This window comes from Fonsecaea multimorphosa, assembly GCF_000836435.1.
Source record: "Fonsecaea multimorphosa CBS 102226 unplaced genomic scaffold supercont1.1, whole genome shotgun sequence".
NCBI classification, from domain to species: Eukaryota; Fungi; Ascomycota; class Eurotiomycetes; order Chaetothyriales; family Herpotrichiellaceae; genus Fonsecaea; species Fonsecaea multimorphosa.
The window spans coordinates 430,452-443,817 of NW_015971635.1; the positions used below are offsets into that span (position 1 = coordinate 430,452).

At 53.1% G+C, this 13,366-nt stretch overlaps 7 protein-coding genes across 7 annotated transcripts; 3 read left to right on the forward strand and 4 right to left on the reverse strand.

Moving 5' to 3' along the window:
• Positions 1 to 634: 634 nt before the first annotated feature.
• Z520_00161 (uncharacterized protein) lies at positions 635 to 2,545 on the reverse strand (the record flags this gene model as incomplete). Its single annotated transcript, XM_016770682.1, has 1 exon — positions 635 to 2,545. The coding sequence occupies one exon, from the start codon at positions 2,543 to 2,545 to the stop codon at positions 635 to 637; it is 1,911 nt and encodes a 636-aa protein (XP_016637592.1).
• Positions 2,546 to 3,033: 488 nt separating this feature from the next.
• On the forward strand, positions 3,034 to 3,498 carry Z520_00162 (uncharacterized protein; the record flags this gene model as incomplete). Its single annotated transcript, XM_016770683.1, has 3 exons — positions 3,034 to 3,101; positions 3,161 to 3,174; positions 3,224 to 3,498. The coding sequence occupies 3 exons, from the start codon at positions 3,034 to 3,036 to the stop codon at positions 3,496 to 3,498; spliced, it is 357 nt and encodes a 118-aa protein (XP_016637593.1).
• A 305-nt stretch (positions 3,499 to 3,803) lies between these two features.
• Positions 3,804 to 5,987, reverse strand: Z520_00163 (uncharacterized protein; the record flags this gene model as incomplete). The annotated part of the gene is made up of 9 exons (XM_016770684.1): positions 3,804 to 4,241; positions 4,306 to 4,344; positions 4,440 to 4,645; positions 4,725 to 4,830; positions 4,895 to 5,065; positions 5,118 to 5,326; positions 5,385 to 5,555; positions 5,614 to 5,673; positions 5,735 to 5,987. 9 exons carry the CDS (start codon positions 5,985 to 5,987, stop codon positions 3,804 to 3,806), a joined length of 1,653 nt encoding a protein of 550 aa, XP_016637594.1.
• Positions 5,988 to 6,641: 654 nt separating this feature from the next.
• On the reverse strand, positions 6,642 to 7,292 carry Z520_00164 (uncharacterized protein; the record flags this gene model as incomplete). Its single annotated transcript, XM_016770685.1, has 1 exon — positions 6,642 to 7,292. One exon carries the CDS (start codon positions 7,290 to 7,292, stop codon positions 6,642 to 6,644), a length of 651 nt encoding a protein of 216 aa, XP_016637595.1.
• A 1,381-nt stretch (positions 7,293 to 8,673) lies between these two features.
• On the forward strand, positions 8,674 to 9,106 carry Z520_00165 (uncharacterized protein; the record flags this gene model as incomplete). Its single annotated transcript, XM_016770686.1, has 2 exons — positions 8,674 to 8,860; positions 8,949 to 9,106. 2 exons carry the CDS (start codon positions 8,674 to 8,676, stop codon positions 9,104 to 9,106), a joined length of 345 nt encoding a protein of 114 aa, XP_016637596.1.
• A 1,216-nt stretch (positions 9,107 to 10,322) lies between these two features.
• On the forward strand, positions 10,323 to 11,169 carry Z520_00166 (uncharacterized protein; the record flags this gene model as incomplete). Its single annotated transcript, XM_016770687.1, has 2 exons — positions 10,323 to 10,356; positions 10,529 to 11,169. 2 exons carry the CDS (start codon positions 10,323 to 10,325, stop codon positions 11,167 to 11,169), a joined length of 675 nt encoding a protein of 224 aa, XP_016637597.1.
• Positions 11,170 to 11,773: 604 nt separating this feature from the next.
• On the reverse strand, positions 11,774 to 13,110 carry Z520_00167 (uncharacterized protein; the record flags this gene model as incomplete). Its single annotated transcript, XM_016770688.1, has 2 exons — positions 11,774 to 12,937; positions 13,021 to 13,110. The coding sequence occupies 2 exons, from the start codon at positions 13,108 to 13,110 to the stop codon at positions 11,774 to 11,776; spliced, it is 1,254 nt and encodes a 417-aa protein (XP_016637598.1).
• Positions 13,111 to 13,366: the final 256 nt, after the last annotated feature.

The following is a 13,366-nucleotide window of genomic DNA, read 5'->3' on the forward strand; positions in this document are numbered from 1 at the left end:
ACATCGCAAACCTGAGTTGGCCACACTATGTTCTGTTAAGTCTCGGTCTCCAAAGAGAGCTGAATAAGAGCAAACTCGGGACAATCTAGAAACACCTGGCTCAAGATTTGTGACGAGGAAGATGGTCTGTGGTTGACGACAGAAAGAGTGGAATCGCAGTCGCTGGGGCCCCTCATTCTTTAAGAACTTAACGTAGGTCTCCATGTCGCAGTACTAATAGAGTCGTTGCTCGTATGTCGATCAGTTACCCCCGAGTTCCGTCACCTTGCCGTGTGGGGGTGGGATATGGAGTAGAGGAAGGCCTGATCGTCGCTCGTCCAAGTCTTGATTCGATGCGGGCAAACGAAGGCGACCAAGGCTTGCAGTTGCTTGGTCAAAGGCTTCGTGAATCGTTGTCGAGTCTCGTGCCCCATCCGCCCATGGTGCCGGCTTCCGCTCTTGCGCGAATACGATATTTGCGCTTGGGGCAGCAAACCAAGTCTACTTAGGTACTTGTATGATGCCTCTGCCAAGGCTGCGCTCAATATAGAATACTAGGTAGTATGGGATCCGAAAGTATACATATGCCATTCACTTCCAAATTATGTCGTAAGTCATCAACCTCGTAGTAGTCCACCATCTGGACACGCGAATGTCACCCCCAAATCTCTGCAATTTTGGCGCTTAATGCCTTTCCCACCTTCTTCCGAGGAATGGTAGCTCCAAGGCGATCACTTATCCTTGCATCCCGCGCGGCTCCTTTTTCTTGCGCCTCGAAAGCTTCGGCCAGAGCACGCGGTGTCGGCCAGATTTTCTGGATTTCAATCGCCTTCTCCCCAGTTACACCTCTTGTACACATCAACATCTTGAGATAGACATCTCGAAGCGTCATGCTCTCCGATTTGTCGCACATGGCACTAAATACGGAGAATGTCATGCCAAAGGCGGTCCCGGGCGAAGTCTTTCTGAACCGTTCCAACAACAATGACACAGCCTCAGCCTCGAAGCTCTGAGCGGGAATGACGTTGATGTCCTTGCTTTCGTACAGTCCCTTCAGGGTTGTGGTCATTCTGGCAAGATAACGAATCGTATCATCCAGCTTTGTTGTTTGCTTGACGAAGAAGTTGTCAACCACTTGCATACTGGCGACGGCACTTTCCAGCGCATCACCATACTTTTCACTTCTTTCTGAAGAGATCGAGTACTCCTCAATGAGGTAAGTCACGTTCTTGATCCCTGACCTGTGCAGCCGAAATTTCTGTTCGTGAAAGCGTCCGTCTTTGATGCTGCTGATCAAGTCGTCGAGCCTTTTGCGCTCTAGAATGTGTTCCAAAACGATTTCCACTTTCTCGTCAGCTTCGTCACCAACAACTGCTGCCTTGAGACTGTTAGCGTAGAGCGGATTTACTTCTGCAACCCACAAGACATCGCCTAGTGGGAGGGGGCGGATAATTGGAGATACACCAAGCTTTTTCAGCTCCCCAGATATGTAATCTCGGTCGGTCGTGGTGCGGACTTCACGCATATCAAGCACCATTTTCACCTCAAAGCTTCCTGCCGGCAGGATAATGGTGTCTTCTAGAGAGGAGCTGGAAGTTGTAGGTCTTCCACTAAGCACTCCGCTCCTGGAGCGGACAAGCGTCATCTCTGGTTCCGACTCAGGCCAGTCGTTCTCGGAAATCGATACAACCTCTAAGTGATCAACCGCTCTATGAGCTAGTGAGCCACTAGGTCGACTGTACTGCGGTGGAGCAACTGAAGCTGAAGGTTTCTTTGAAGGTTCTGGTGTGACCGACCTTGAACCTTTCACGCCACGAATTGGTGCGGCTTTCCCCTGCTTCGTTTTATTTGCAGCAACAGGCCGACCGTCGGCGCTTGCCTGGATGCCTTCTGCAACCTCCCAACCTTCGTCGGACAAGTAATATCTTTTGGTCGGATGACCTTTGGTACAGACAAGCTCTTTTGATTCCAATGTTTGCATAGACTTCCACGCCGTGAAGAACTTGGTAGGATCACTCGGGATAGTGTAGCTCGCATCGCAATGAGGTTGTGCCAGTTCGATCAGGTCAGGCTTCGGGATAGCCTGATTGCTTTCTCGGTCCAAGGTGCCGAGAGCCACTATCAATCCATAAGCGCCAGATCTGTATTTTGGAACGTATGGTTGGGCCTTCCGCTTCCGTCGGACTGGCGAGGAGTGTTCAGCTTCGGCTGGCTGCGCCGCATCTGATGGCAAGTCTTCCGATGTGTGATTCCTCTTGCGTTTCTTCTTGGGCATAGGTAGTCCATTTTGCTCGCAGTGCTGTTTGAGCTTCTCCGTAAGTCGGTCGCATAGTTTTGGGCCGAGGCCGTTGAGCTGTTGAGCTTCGGAGGGGTGGCTGAACGTCAAGGGGCACGCTTTGATGGATTGATAGGCTTTTTTATAACTGGGCTCATTAGCACGGCCGCACGTAATGTCAGAGGGGAGGCCGGAATACACAGTATAACCTTTGCTATTCCTTTCCTTGGCTTCATCCATCCATTCCTTCAGCCATACCGCCAACAGCGGATTTGCACAATCTTCAGCCATTTCTACAGCAAGAAAAAGCACGATGCGGATTCATGCATGGATGCTGCGATCCGTGGCAATGCAGCACAGCAAAAAGATGCTCGGCCTGATGTTGCGTTCTTCTGTTGATTTGTCTGGCGCAATTGAAGCTGGAGTGGCTGCGATGAGTTTCCCCGCAGACGCGTCCATGCCTTCCAAACGCGCAGTCATGTGATCAGCTGAATTGGTCGACGGTACGAAGTAACCTGGAATATTTGACAGGTATTGAGTTGACATACAGTGGCCCCCAGAATTCCTAGAAAGACTCCCTAAGGCCAAACTGAGAGTGAGCGAGAGCGATGCCAATGGCAGCAAAGTTTCAGCCGATTGACACAAGGTGAAAGCCACTCTCTTCTAAGTCAGATGTTGCATACCTAGGTACCTGCCTACCTAGACTCACCGATTTTGGGTGCTATGAGTATGTATCTCATGCCTTCCGACAGGCCGCGCAGCGCAAACACTTGGTGGCAATGCAGAATGTGAAAACAAGGCTAGGTCCTGAACTTGTCGGTGGCCATCTGCGCGCGATGATTGAGGGGTATATCGTCAGGAGATCCAAAGAGTAATACTCTAGGGTAAGAGGCTGAGCTCGCAAAGTGGGCGAAACACCTGTATGTGTTTCAACGGACGCGAACGGCTTCCCCGACCTGTTTTGGCTAGGTCTTCCGCAAACCGGCGTCACTCTTAAACAGAATGCCACGGTCGACGAGCTGGCGCAGCACATTGCCTTTATCATTACAGAGGTCGCCAGGGGGGTCGGAAAGGAAAGCGGCGGCGCTGGACAGGGTCCTGGCACCAAGAAGTTCGCCTTCACCATCGAGCCAACTGTCGAGGCCCAGACCGGTTGGACCCAACGGATTGTCTCTGGCGCAGCGGCATTCATCGCCATGTCCAACTGTCCACCCAGCTATTTCAACGCCGAAGGCGACCTCTAAAAACCCGCGGCTTCGGGACCGGAAGCCCTCAAGAAACTAGCAAGGGGAGGCCTGTGGGCGGAAGGGTACGAGGATTGGTTGCGAGTAATCGATGCATGGAGAAGTGGTGACTTTCGGAAGGATCTGAGAATATGGAGACTCCGTATTGAGGACTAGTGAGTGATTTCCATTCTGGCATTTCCGCAGGCACAGCAAACAACATTGAGCAGCAAGCAAGCAATCGTCAGCTGCTGTGCGGGCTAGATGAGTCTGAACGAGATGGAATAGGTCAATTACGGCTCCTCAACACCTCGTCGGGTAATAACCTAGAGTTCTCTCCCCTTACGCAGTGTGAACGACACCGTCGGTCCCGACTTCTTGACATCTGGCCACTCGTCAATCGCCTCTGCGGACACCAGGGGTACCATTTCCCACTTACTAAAATGATCCAACAGCTCAAAATTCCCATCCATCTCCCCTGGCCTCTCGGGACGCATGTCAAAAAGATAAGCCAGCCTCGCGATCGTGAGGTATATCTCCAAATACGCCATCTTGATGCCGGGACACTTGCGGGGCCCCATTGAAAACGCCCAGTAGCAGTCCTTGGGCCCTGACGCCGTGGTGGACGTGGTGTCGTCGTCCGCACCCGCACCTGCGCCTTCGTCGTCGGTACTCGCGAGGTATCGCTCAGGCCGGAACGTCTCTGGATCGGGGAAATATTTTCCGTTGTAGGCGAGAGCCCACCAGCCGACCCCGACGTCAATCTATCGTAAGACCTTTTGTCAATTTATGTGCAGACGGATGGCTGCGGAAGGACGCCTGTCTTACGCCTTCTGGGATATATTCGCCATTCACAGTTTCACCGCCCTGTTTCGATCGATTGACAGTCAGTCAGTAGGAGCCCCTCAATGAGTTTGCTAGCTAGTCTGGACTCGCAAGCGAGAGAACAGAGCCTCAATCACCTTCAAAGCCGTCCTCGGCAGAATCCCAGGGCCTGGGGGTGCCATGCGCAGCGCCTCGTCGACACAGGCCCGTAAATAGACACAGCTGGTCAGCTGTGGGCCAGATTTGATCTCATCGACGCTGCTGAACTTGCTGTCGAGTTCATGGCGCAGTTTGGCCATGGCGTCGGGGTATTTGAGCAGGTAGAAAAGTGTGGCGGCCATGCCTATTTGAGTGGTTGTAACTAAGTCAGAACCATGTCCGAACCGGGGGGATTCAGCTTTGTATTATCAGCGTAACCTCACCTGTAGAACTGGTGTCGCTCCCGCCCACGACCAGCAACACTCCCTCCGAGAAGAGGAACTCGATCGGCAGCGGCTTGCCGGTTTCTGTATCTTTGGCATTGAGAAGCTAAGTTTCCTTGTCAGCCTGTTGACGTGTCTGGATCCGGGAGCTGGAATTTCCAAAACATTACATGATGGAAAAAGTCTTTGCGTCTTCCCACCGCAGCAGGGGTGTCTTCGGCGGCGATTCTGTTTGCCACAACACCGGACACATACTCTATGAACTTGGTCCGTGTGCGCGACAATCGGGGAAAGAGGATGTTGATCAAGCCACTAGTATAGATCCAAGGCACGATGCCTCCCTGGCTGGAAGTGAGTAATTGGGGCTCGTGCAGTGAGTTATAGATGTCTTACCAGCAACGTGGAAAACACCATGGAGTCGATCAGATCCAACACATATCGTAAGGAAGGGTTGGTCAACATGTCGAAGCTCTTTCCGAAGACAACCTCGCCCATGATATCGTAGGCTAGGTAATTCAACCACAGCGACATATCTTTGGCCTTTTCTGTGGAGGGGCTGATCAGCTGTTTGCAAAGGATGTCTATCTTTTCAATCATGAATTCTATCAAAAATCAGCAACTCAATTAGCCATCAGATCCTTACAGACGGCAGTGGCCAACCTTCAGCATCTCTCAACGCAGACTCCGAGAACCCCTGTGAGAGGATCCGTCTTTTCTTCATGGCCTTCTCCGTTAGTGGCTCGCTGAATGTGTTTCGGTGGTCCGGGTCGCTGGAGGCGCCGACGGTCGTTGCATCTGCTTTTCGAAAATTACGCTTGAATCCATAGATATCTGCACGGTCTCAGGTCGTTTTCTACCACCGTTGAGGCCAAGAGTATTCCGGTCTCACCTCGAAAGGCCTGAGGTTCGTTGAAGGCCAAAGAGTTCGGGCTGTAACGAACCACAGGACCTGACCAAAGAATATCAGCAAGTTCATCGCCTCATCCTCCCAATTTGGAGACAAAGGGTACCATATTTCTCATGCAGATATTGGAAGTGAAGATGTCTGCGTTCCCGCACACCGATGTAAAAGTCATACAACGGAGTGACTTTCATGTACCAGGGCCCTGGGTAACGTGCGAGCGGGTGAAAGTAGAGTCGGTAGATGAATAGGACCGTGAGACCGACAAATGCCAGCACAAGCAAAGCCGTGGCGACTGACCTTGCGAGCTGTATACATGACTTGACATCGATGAGCAGCTGATGAACCTGTGCAGACGCCATGGTTGTGAGATCTATGGCAGCGGCGGCCTGATGTGTAGTGGTGAGGTTTGCGAAGAAACAAATCTTGATACTTATGAGACATGGCAACCGAGCTGTTGTGATTACACTGATCGGACTGCTCTCGACAGCTGCGGTAGTGAATGGACACAACCACCACCCGAGGTTGAGTGCACTACTTGTCCTTCCGAACAAGAACACTGATTTGGGAAATGGTGGGAAGATCCTGATGCAGGTAGCGGGCCGTGTGGTTGGTGCGATCTGCTGCTGACAAGGACATATCTGACAAAACCTGGGGAGAGTCAGAATCTCCGGGGGTTTCAAGGTTCCTGCGTCGATACTAGTTGCAGGAGGCCAGAGTTTAGCCCACTAGCCAAACTCCCCTCATGTGGACTGCCTTGTAATCAGCAAAGGCTCACTAGGCGATAGGTGCTGCCGTTGATTGCTTCAGATATAATCAGAGTCAACCGCCGCATAAAGCGATTTGGCGTTAGAACGTGCTAGATCGTACCACATTATGATATATATATAAGCAAGGAGCAACAGTTGCGAGCGTTGCCTCAGCAAATACACCAATCGAATAACTCATAGACCCTACCGCGTCCGGGATCTGGCGTAGAGGCATATCAGACCCGTATGGAGCAGACAGACAGACCATTACAGGAGACCTTTGGCCATCTTCCACATCACCCAGGGACAGTCTCTTTCCGCAATCGGTGTCCAGTCCTCGATTGATTTGCTGGTATCCACGAGCACGAGCTTCGCGCCCATGGCCAAGGTGCCACCGCAGCAATCGAAGAGACTCCCAAACTCAAAGCCCAGCTGCAGCTCGATCAAACCAATCTTCTTCTGCACCTCGCTCTGGGGGATGTCGCCGTAGAACAGGCTCAAGTGCGGGAGATAATCATTCTCCGCCCAACTCTTGGCGTCGCCCTCGGACAACACAAGTCCCTGCTGTCTGCACGCCGCGGCCAGTTTGAGCAAGTTGGCATCTTTGGCGGCGCGAAGGGTCACCTTCTTGAAGAAGGGCTCTCCGGCTTCGAGTTGCTCGAGCTCGACGTTGACCTCGTTCGACTCCTTTTTGAACTCGGGCAGAGAAAGGCCGTCCAGCCACTCCTGCGGCGACGAGGATGATGCGTATGTCTTTGAAGGATCAATATCCGAGGTGATCGTCACGTGTGGGATGAAATTGCGCTTAGGCGCGTGTGGGAAGTTGGATGGTAGGGTGCTACCGATCAGTTCCTTCAGGGATTTGTTGAATGGCTCATCGTCTTTGCCGGCGATGAGCCAAAGTGACGAGCCGGGCATGGGACAGTTTGAGGCCTTGTAGAAGTCGACAATGACGTGCCCGGTCGGTCCGTTGCGTGAACCAGAAAAGGTGAGTTGGCAGAGAGTGCCTCTTTGAAAGGGACTGAGTTCTTGGGAGGAGTTATATTTCTAAGTCCTCTACATTCTGATCACTTATCATTGCTAAAAACTCCCTTGGTCCGGGGATCACCCGCTACTCCACGGCGCCACGCCTCCACAAAATCGTGCACTTCGGGGGGGGGATGTTTCCCCAGAGTTTAGTCAACAGGAATAATGCCAATGGTGCCAAAACACTGATAAGTACCGAGTACTGACTAGGGTTATGCTGCAAGCGAAGCTAGAAGGCCAAAAGAAATTCGTTGTCAGATGCGTTGGACCGACCATTTCCAAGCCTGGATTTTGTCGTGATCGACGACATGGCGGCTCTTCCGCGCCAGCAAGTGGAATAAGTAGTAAGTTACCTATGCGAACCTCTAGAGAATCTTTCAGCCCTTTTTCCTCGAGCAGATCTCGACACCCCATGTCAAGTCATCATTTTCAAGACGATACCAGCTTTTAATATCTGCTTGTAATGAGCAAGCTATCACCACACCCATGCCCTATCCACAAGCAGAGTTGACCTTCTTCTTTGCACGGCATTATGCAAGGCATCCTGCCACACCACCCTACCTGACGTCGAGCTTTCGGACAAGATTTCAGACCGAGCTCATTCATACGCAATGGCCCGGAATGCGCCTCCGCAGCTGGTACCCCTGACTACGAAAGATCTCGATGTTCTTTGTCCTAAAATGTATCGCCTATCTGGAACTTGGACGCCAGATCGACAAGTCTGTCAAAGCGAAGCATGGGGTATCCGAAGTCTTGACGTCTACGACTTTGCTTGATCCAGCTGTTGAACCATGATTGGTTACAGATCCACAGCCTTGCGCCTTGCTCCCCTTTCGTTCCTGCAAGGAGAACCACTCTAGTCGAGATCGTACCTGGACTAGACAGCTGCTTCCGGAGTCTTCCAGGTCCTCGTGGGATCATAACGATTGGGTTCATCGGATCCCCCCAGTTTCCTCAGCCCGGCCCTTTCGTCACTGTTCTCAAGACAACTGATAGCGATCTGGCTTCATGACCTCACGACTCTATCGGTAGACTGCCAGATCTAAGCATGAAGGGTGCGAAACGTCCCGCTGTCATGACGACAGAGAAATGGCAATGGTGCTCTGACATCGATGTTGTGAGGAGGCCCTTTCAATGGCGCCATGGGAAGCATATAAACCCGGTTCGAACGTTTCCGACGACCTGGTCTCTTTGATCTAGTAAATACACCACTTACACACATCTCTGCATTCATCGACATCAGCAGTAACAATTCACCTCATTCCATCTCAACATGTCGGCAGCTCCAGGAGACGAATACCAACCCACCGGCGAGGGTCTTGAAGGCAGCACCACTGCTGACACGATGCAAAACGACTACAAGTCGCGCACTGGCCAGAGCCACATCCCTGTGCAAAGTGATGACGCTACAGTGGAGGATCCCATTGATGCCAACAAGGCTGATTCGGACGAGCAGCTGGGTGAGTGTCTCAAATGTTCACGACATCGACTTCGTTGTGATGTAATAATCGCATGTTCGGGATGCGCGAAGCTGACCTTGGAGCACAGCTCGTGACGACGCCGATGCCATTGACCAAAGCAACATCATCGACGAGCGCACACGTGGAGCGGCTAAACCGGGGGCATATCGTGAGCCGGGTGACGAGGAAGGACTTCCAGGACCAGAGGATGGCACCAGCCAAATCCGTGGTGGGCCAAACCCATAGATGATTAAAGAGGGGCAACAGGTTTTTTGGACGATCGGGTAACCACAACGGGTGAGGAGGAGGATAGCAATGTCCAGGTAGCTTGTACAATTATTTCTCGCCGCTGTTTCGTCCTCGATGTGTTGAGCGGAGATTAAGTCGCTAGGTGGCCTGCCTCAGGCTGTTCACGATTTAATTTCGATGATCGTAACTGCCACAATAAGCTACGAGCCACAGTTCGGAAAATGCAGCTCGGCTTCCGGGTAATTTATGCCCCTTGTGTGTATTTCGTATTCAGCTTCTCGATATTTTCCCTCACTTTGTTTTTCTCCTGTCCAACAGTTGCTGGCAGACAATGAATTCATGCTGCGGAGCTCAGATTGAGCGTCTTAAGCAACCATAATCCTTTGGCACAATGTACAAGATTCTAGCACTTGTGCCTCAGGCAAACCATCCATTGCACCTCAAACTAGGTCTGTGTGACTGGCTGCAACCTTGCTAGCTAGTCACAATCTGCCCGGCAGAGTCGACACGCAGCAAAGTTCAAGCAAGCCTTGGAGCAAAGACGTGGCTTGGGGGAACCTCAGATGCACATCTTGATTTTCTCACAAGCTAAAGCAAGCCACTGGTTGTTATGCAACGGATGCACGCTGCCTGCGAACCGAAATGGAAGCTTCCTGCAGTGGTTTGCGACCATGGGCGTTTAATTTGGCACATGTTGTGTTGGCTTGGAGCGGCCTCCCTGAAACAAGACGCAGCCAGCTCCCTGAGCTTCTGCCCCGGCCTGCGCGCCAGCATGGGCTGCCGCAGCTCCTCTGAATCTCTGGTGGGTGTATGGGGGCTCATTGGGGGAGGCTGGGGCGTCAGAGCCACCAAGAGGGGGCCTCACTAGGCTTTCGCTTACGAGCCTAGAAGCCCGCAACAAGTCGAACCAAGTTGAACCAACAGCTCGCCCACAGCAACCACTGGCGCAACCACTGGCTTTTGTCCTGGGCGCTGATGGGCCGTGTCGCAGGCAATAATGCGTCCCTGCGCATTCCCCCTCGAGCTGACCTCGACACCTCCTCTTTCCCTGCACTTCTCTATCCTCCTCTCACTCCTCCTCCATCCCCCATTTCCATCTCCAAACACCCTGCATTCTGGTCGCGAAGCTTTGGCGATCAATTTACCCTCGTTTCTTTCAATCCCAACACGGCCCCATTGAGTTACTCGGACCGTCACTATCGCTGACGTCACCATGCCCGGCGAAGAACCTGAGAAAGGGGACAAAGGTACGAACACCCACCGCACTGAGCACCAGCAACAACCCCAAGCACCTGCGCACAGATAGTGCAGTGGTCGCTTAGAGCGCGCGACTTACTTGCCTTCTGCACAATGTGAAATAATGTGATATGTGCACTATACGTTCGTGACCACACAAGGTGCTGACCAATCTCGTCGCAGTTACATGGAACTGGGGCGGAGGCCAACCTGGAGGCACCGTCGCTGAGAAGAAGACCGAAGGCGAAGTCGCCATCACCTCCAAGCGCGGCAACAAGGTCAAGAAGAACGCAGAGCCAAACAATCCCGCCGTCCACATTGAGCGGTCCGGCAACGACGTGGTCAAGAAAGCCTCTGAGCTCAACGTCGAGGAGAAAGCCAATGGCGACGCCGGCGCCGCCGAAGCCGACGACAAAAAGGAGGAATCCAAAGAAGAGGCCGAGACCAAGAATGGCGAAAAGAGGAAGCACGACGACGTAGAGAAGGACGAGAAGGAAGAAGACAACAAGCAAGACGAAGCGGGCCCTCTTGAGGAGAATGCCGATGGCAAGACTGTAAAGGCCAAAGAGCCAGCCGCTAAGAAGCAGAAGAAGGAACCGGCGCCGAAGAAGGGTGCCGCCCCGAAGAAAGCCGAGGAGAAGAAGGAAGAGGAGACGAAGAATGCGGAGATGGAAGAAGAGACAAAGCCCGCAAACGACAACAAGAAGAAGGCCGGCCGACCTAAGAAGGCTGAGGGCGCGTCCGCCAAGCAGAAGAAGCAGCCGACTCCTCGCTCAGCAGACGGCATCGGGTCTCGCACCAGGAGCCAGCAGAAGAAGGCTTAGGCATATTTCGTAACGTCCAGCAGAGCTGCGGACGCGACAACGACAGGACTGGCGAGTCTAGGACGCATTGCGAACGGGCAGGAAAGGTGCATGGGATGGTCAGGCCTGACTGGGGGTTAATGAGAGATGCCTTTCTGTGTAGTGGTTGGATGGCCATGGGCCGGGGCAGGCTGGCAGGCTGCGCAGGTGGTTTATTGTATATTATGGCATCTGTCCCTCCTTTAGCTTGGACAAGGAATGGAGGGAAGGACTGTCTGGCTGCACAGTATATTCGCACGTTTATTTTCGTTCTGCAGATTCTCTTTCGTCGTCCTCGCTCGCTCTAAAAAGTATCATGCATGTGCTGCAAAGCGAGGAACATATTCGAACGTCCACAAATCTGATGCGCTCGAAGTGAATACTAATCTTCAAAGCCAACATGACCTCCGACCGCCATTGCTCACCCTTAAGAGTGTCGTGCACAGTAATCGCCAAGAACATATACGAGACGTTCACAAGCCGTCCGTCTGTCTATCTATTATTGATCTAATCATGATCTATCTACGTAGAAAGTATAATTCTATCAAATCTAGTTGTAAAAGTAACAAAACGTTTTTAAAGTCATCTACCGCCCCGTGGTTGTGGCACAATTACATTTCTCGGGATCTGGATCGGGCCCAGCGAGGCGTTCGCGTTCAATCTTCTCCATGCGCTCCTTGTGGTAGTGGTCCTCGTCCTTGCCGGCGTAGAGGACGTCCTTGCGCCAAACGGCGCGGGCGTGGTTACACAGGACGTAGACGTAGAGGAGGATCATGAGGAGGGTCATGACGGAGCCGACCCAGAGGACGGGGTTGCTGTGGAGGGATTTGCCGATGTTGATGGTGGCGAGGGTGAAGCCGACGTTTGGGAAGACAAAGGCCCACCAGTTGAGGTGGAAGCGGAAGGTGCGGCGGACGGCGAGGCAGGAGACGACGCCGATGGCCCAGAACCACAGCGACAGGGACCAGATGAAGACGGCGGTCAGCAGGGCCAGGATGCGCACGACTTGTTGCGTGATGGCGTCGGGCCCGTCAAAGTAGGCGTACCCGTTGCGCGGCCAGTGGTCCGCGAGCCCGATGATGGCCAGCGCCGTGAAGCTCGGCGGGCCCACGGCGATGAACATGCCCGGGCGCGACTCGGGCGACGGGAAGCCGTAGTTGATCATCCGCCGCACGTAGCTGGCGTACATGCCCATCGAGATGAGCATCCCCAACCCCTGCGCCGTCAGTCCCGCGAAGAGCATGGGCATGGCGGCCGCGTGAGGCTGGTACTCGATCCCCGAGGCGGCGATGGTCCCCGTAAGCATGAATGGAAACATGGGCAGATCCCATGCGGGCGTCATATCCTGGATCTTGAGTCGCGGGTTGGTAAAGAGCATGCAGTACAGCCCGACGGCGGCGATGAAGGTGCAGCAGAAATACAGCCAGAAGAGAACGCGGTACGTCACCACCAGCCAATGGCCCGTGTGCTCGATGCCGTACAGAGCCATGCCCGCAATGATGCTAGCCAGCGAGAGGAACGAGGTGCCGAAGAAGAGTGACTCGGTCGGGTGCACTAGACTCGCCTTGAGCGTGCCGGGCCACCGTATGAACCGGTATGTGATGGCCGTGACGATGACCGTGAAGATGAACAGGTCGCAGATGTAGACGATTTCCCCGATCGTCTCTAGGCCGTTGAAGGTGTGTGGTTGGTTCTTGGGCGACAGGAGCATGGCCATGCCGCCCGTAGCCATTGGGAAGGTGAACCATGCCTGGTAGACGAAGTCAGTCAGCATAAAGCTAGCGAGACTGACCTGTGGTCATTGTTGATTCTCATGGTCTCCGAAAAACCTACCCATGTCAGATGTCTCAGTCGCTGGAAGCCGGTCTCGACAAACGGCGGCTCCTCCATGATCTTTTCAGGTTGCTCAAATGAACCTGTCATATTGACGACAGCAATCGTTGTTGGAGGGCGGCGCCGTAACGTCGACGAGGTCGTGGGCGTCCATTACATTAAGTAGCAGACTGTGCCAGACATGTTAAGGTCTCATGTGCAGAAAGGAGCCCTGCAAAATCACTCGGGTAGCAAGATGTTTCAGACGAATTGGCTCCGAACAAGATGTGATGGGTCGGCAGCGTAGTACCTTGTAGTTCGGATGGCTTTGTTATCAGTGGTTAGCTAGGATTTCGGAACGTGCCAG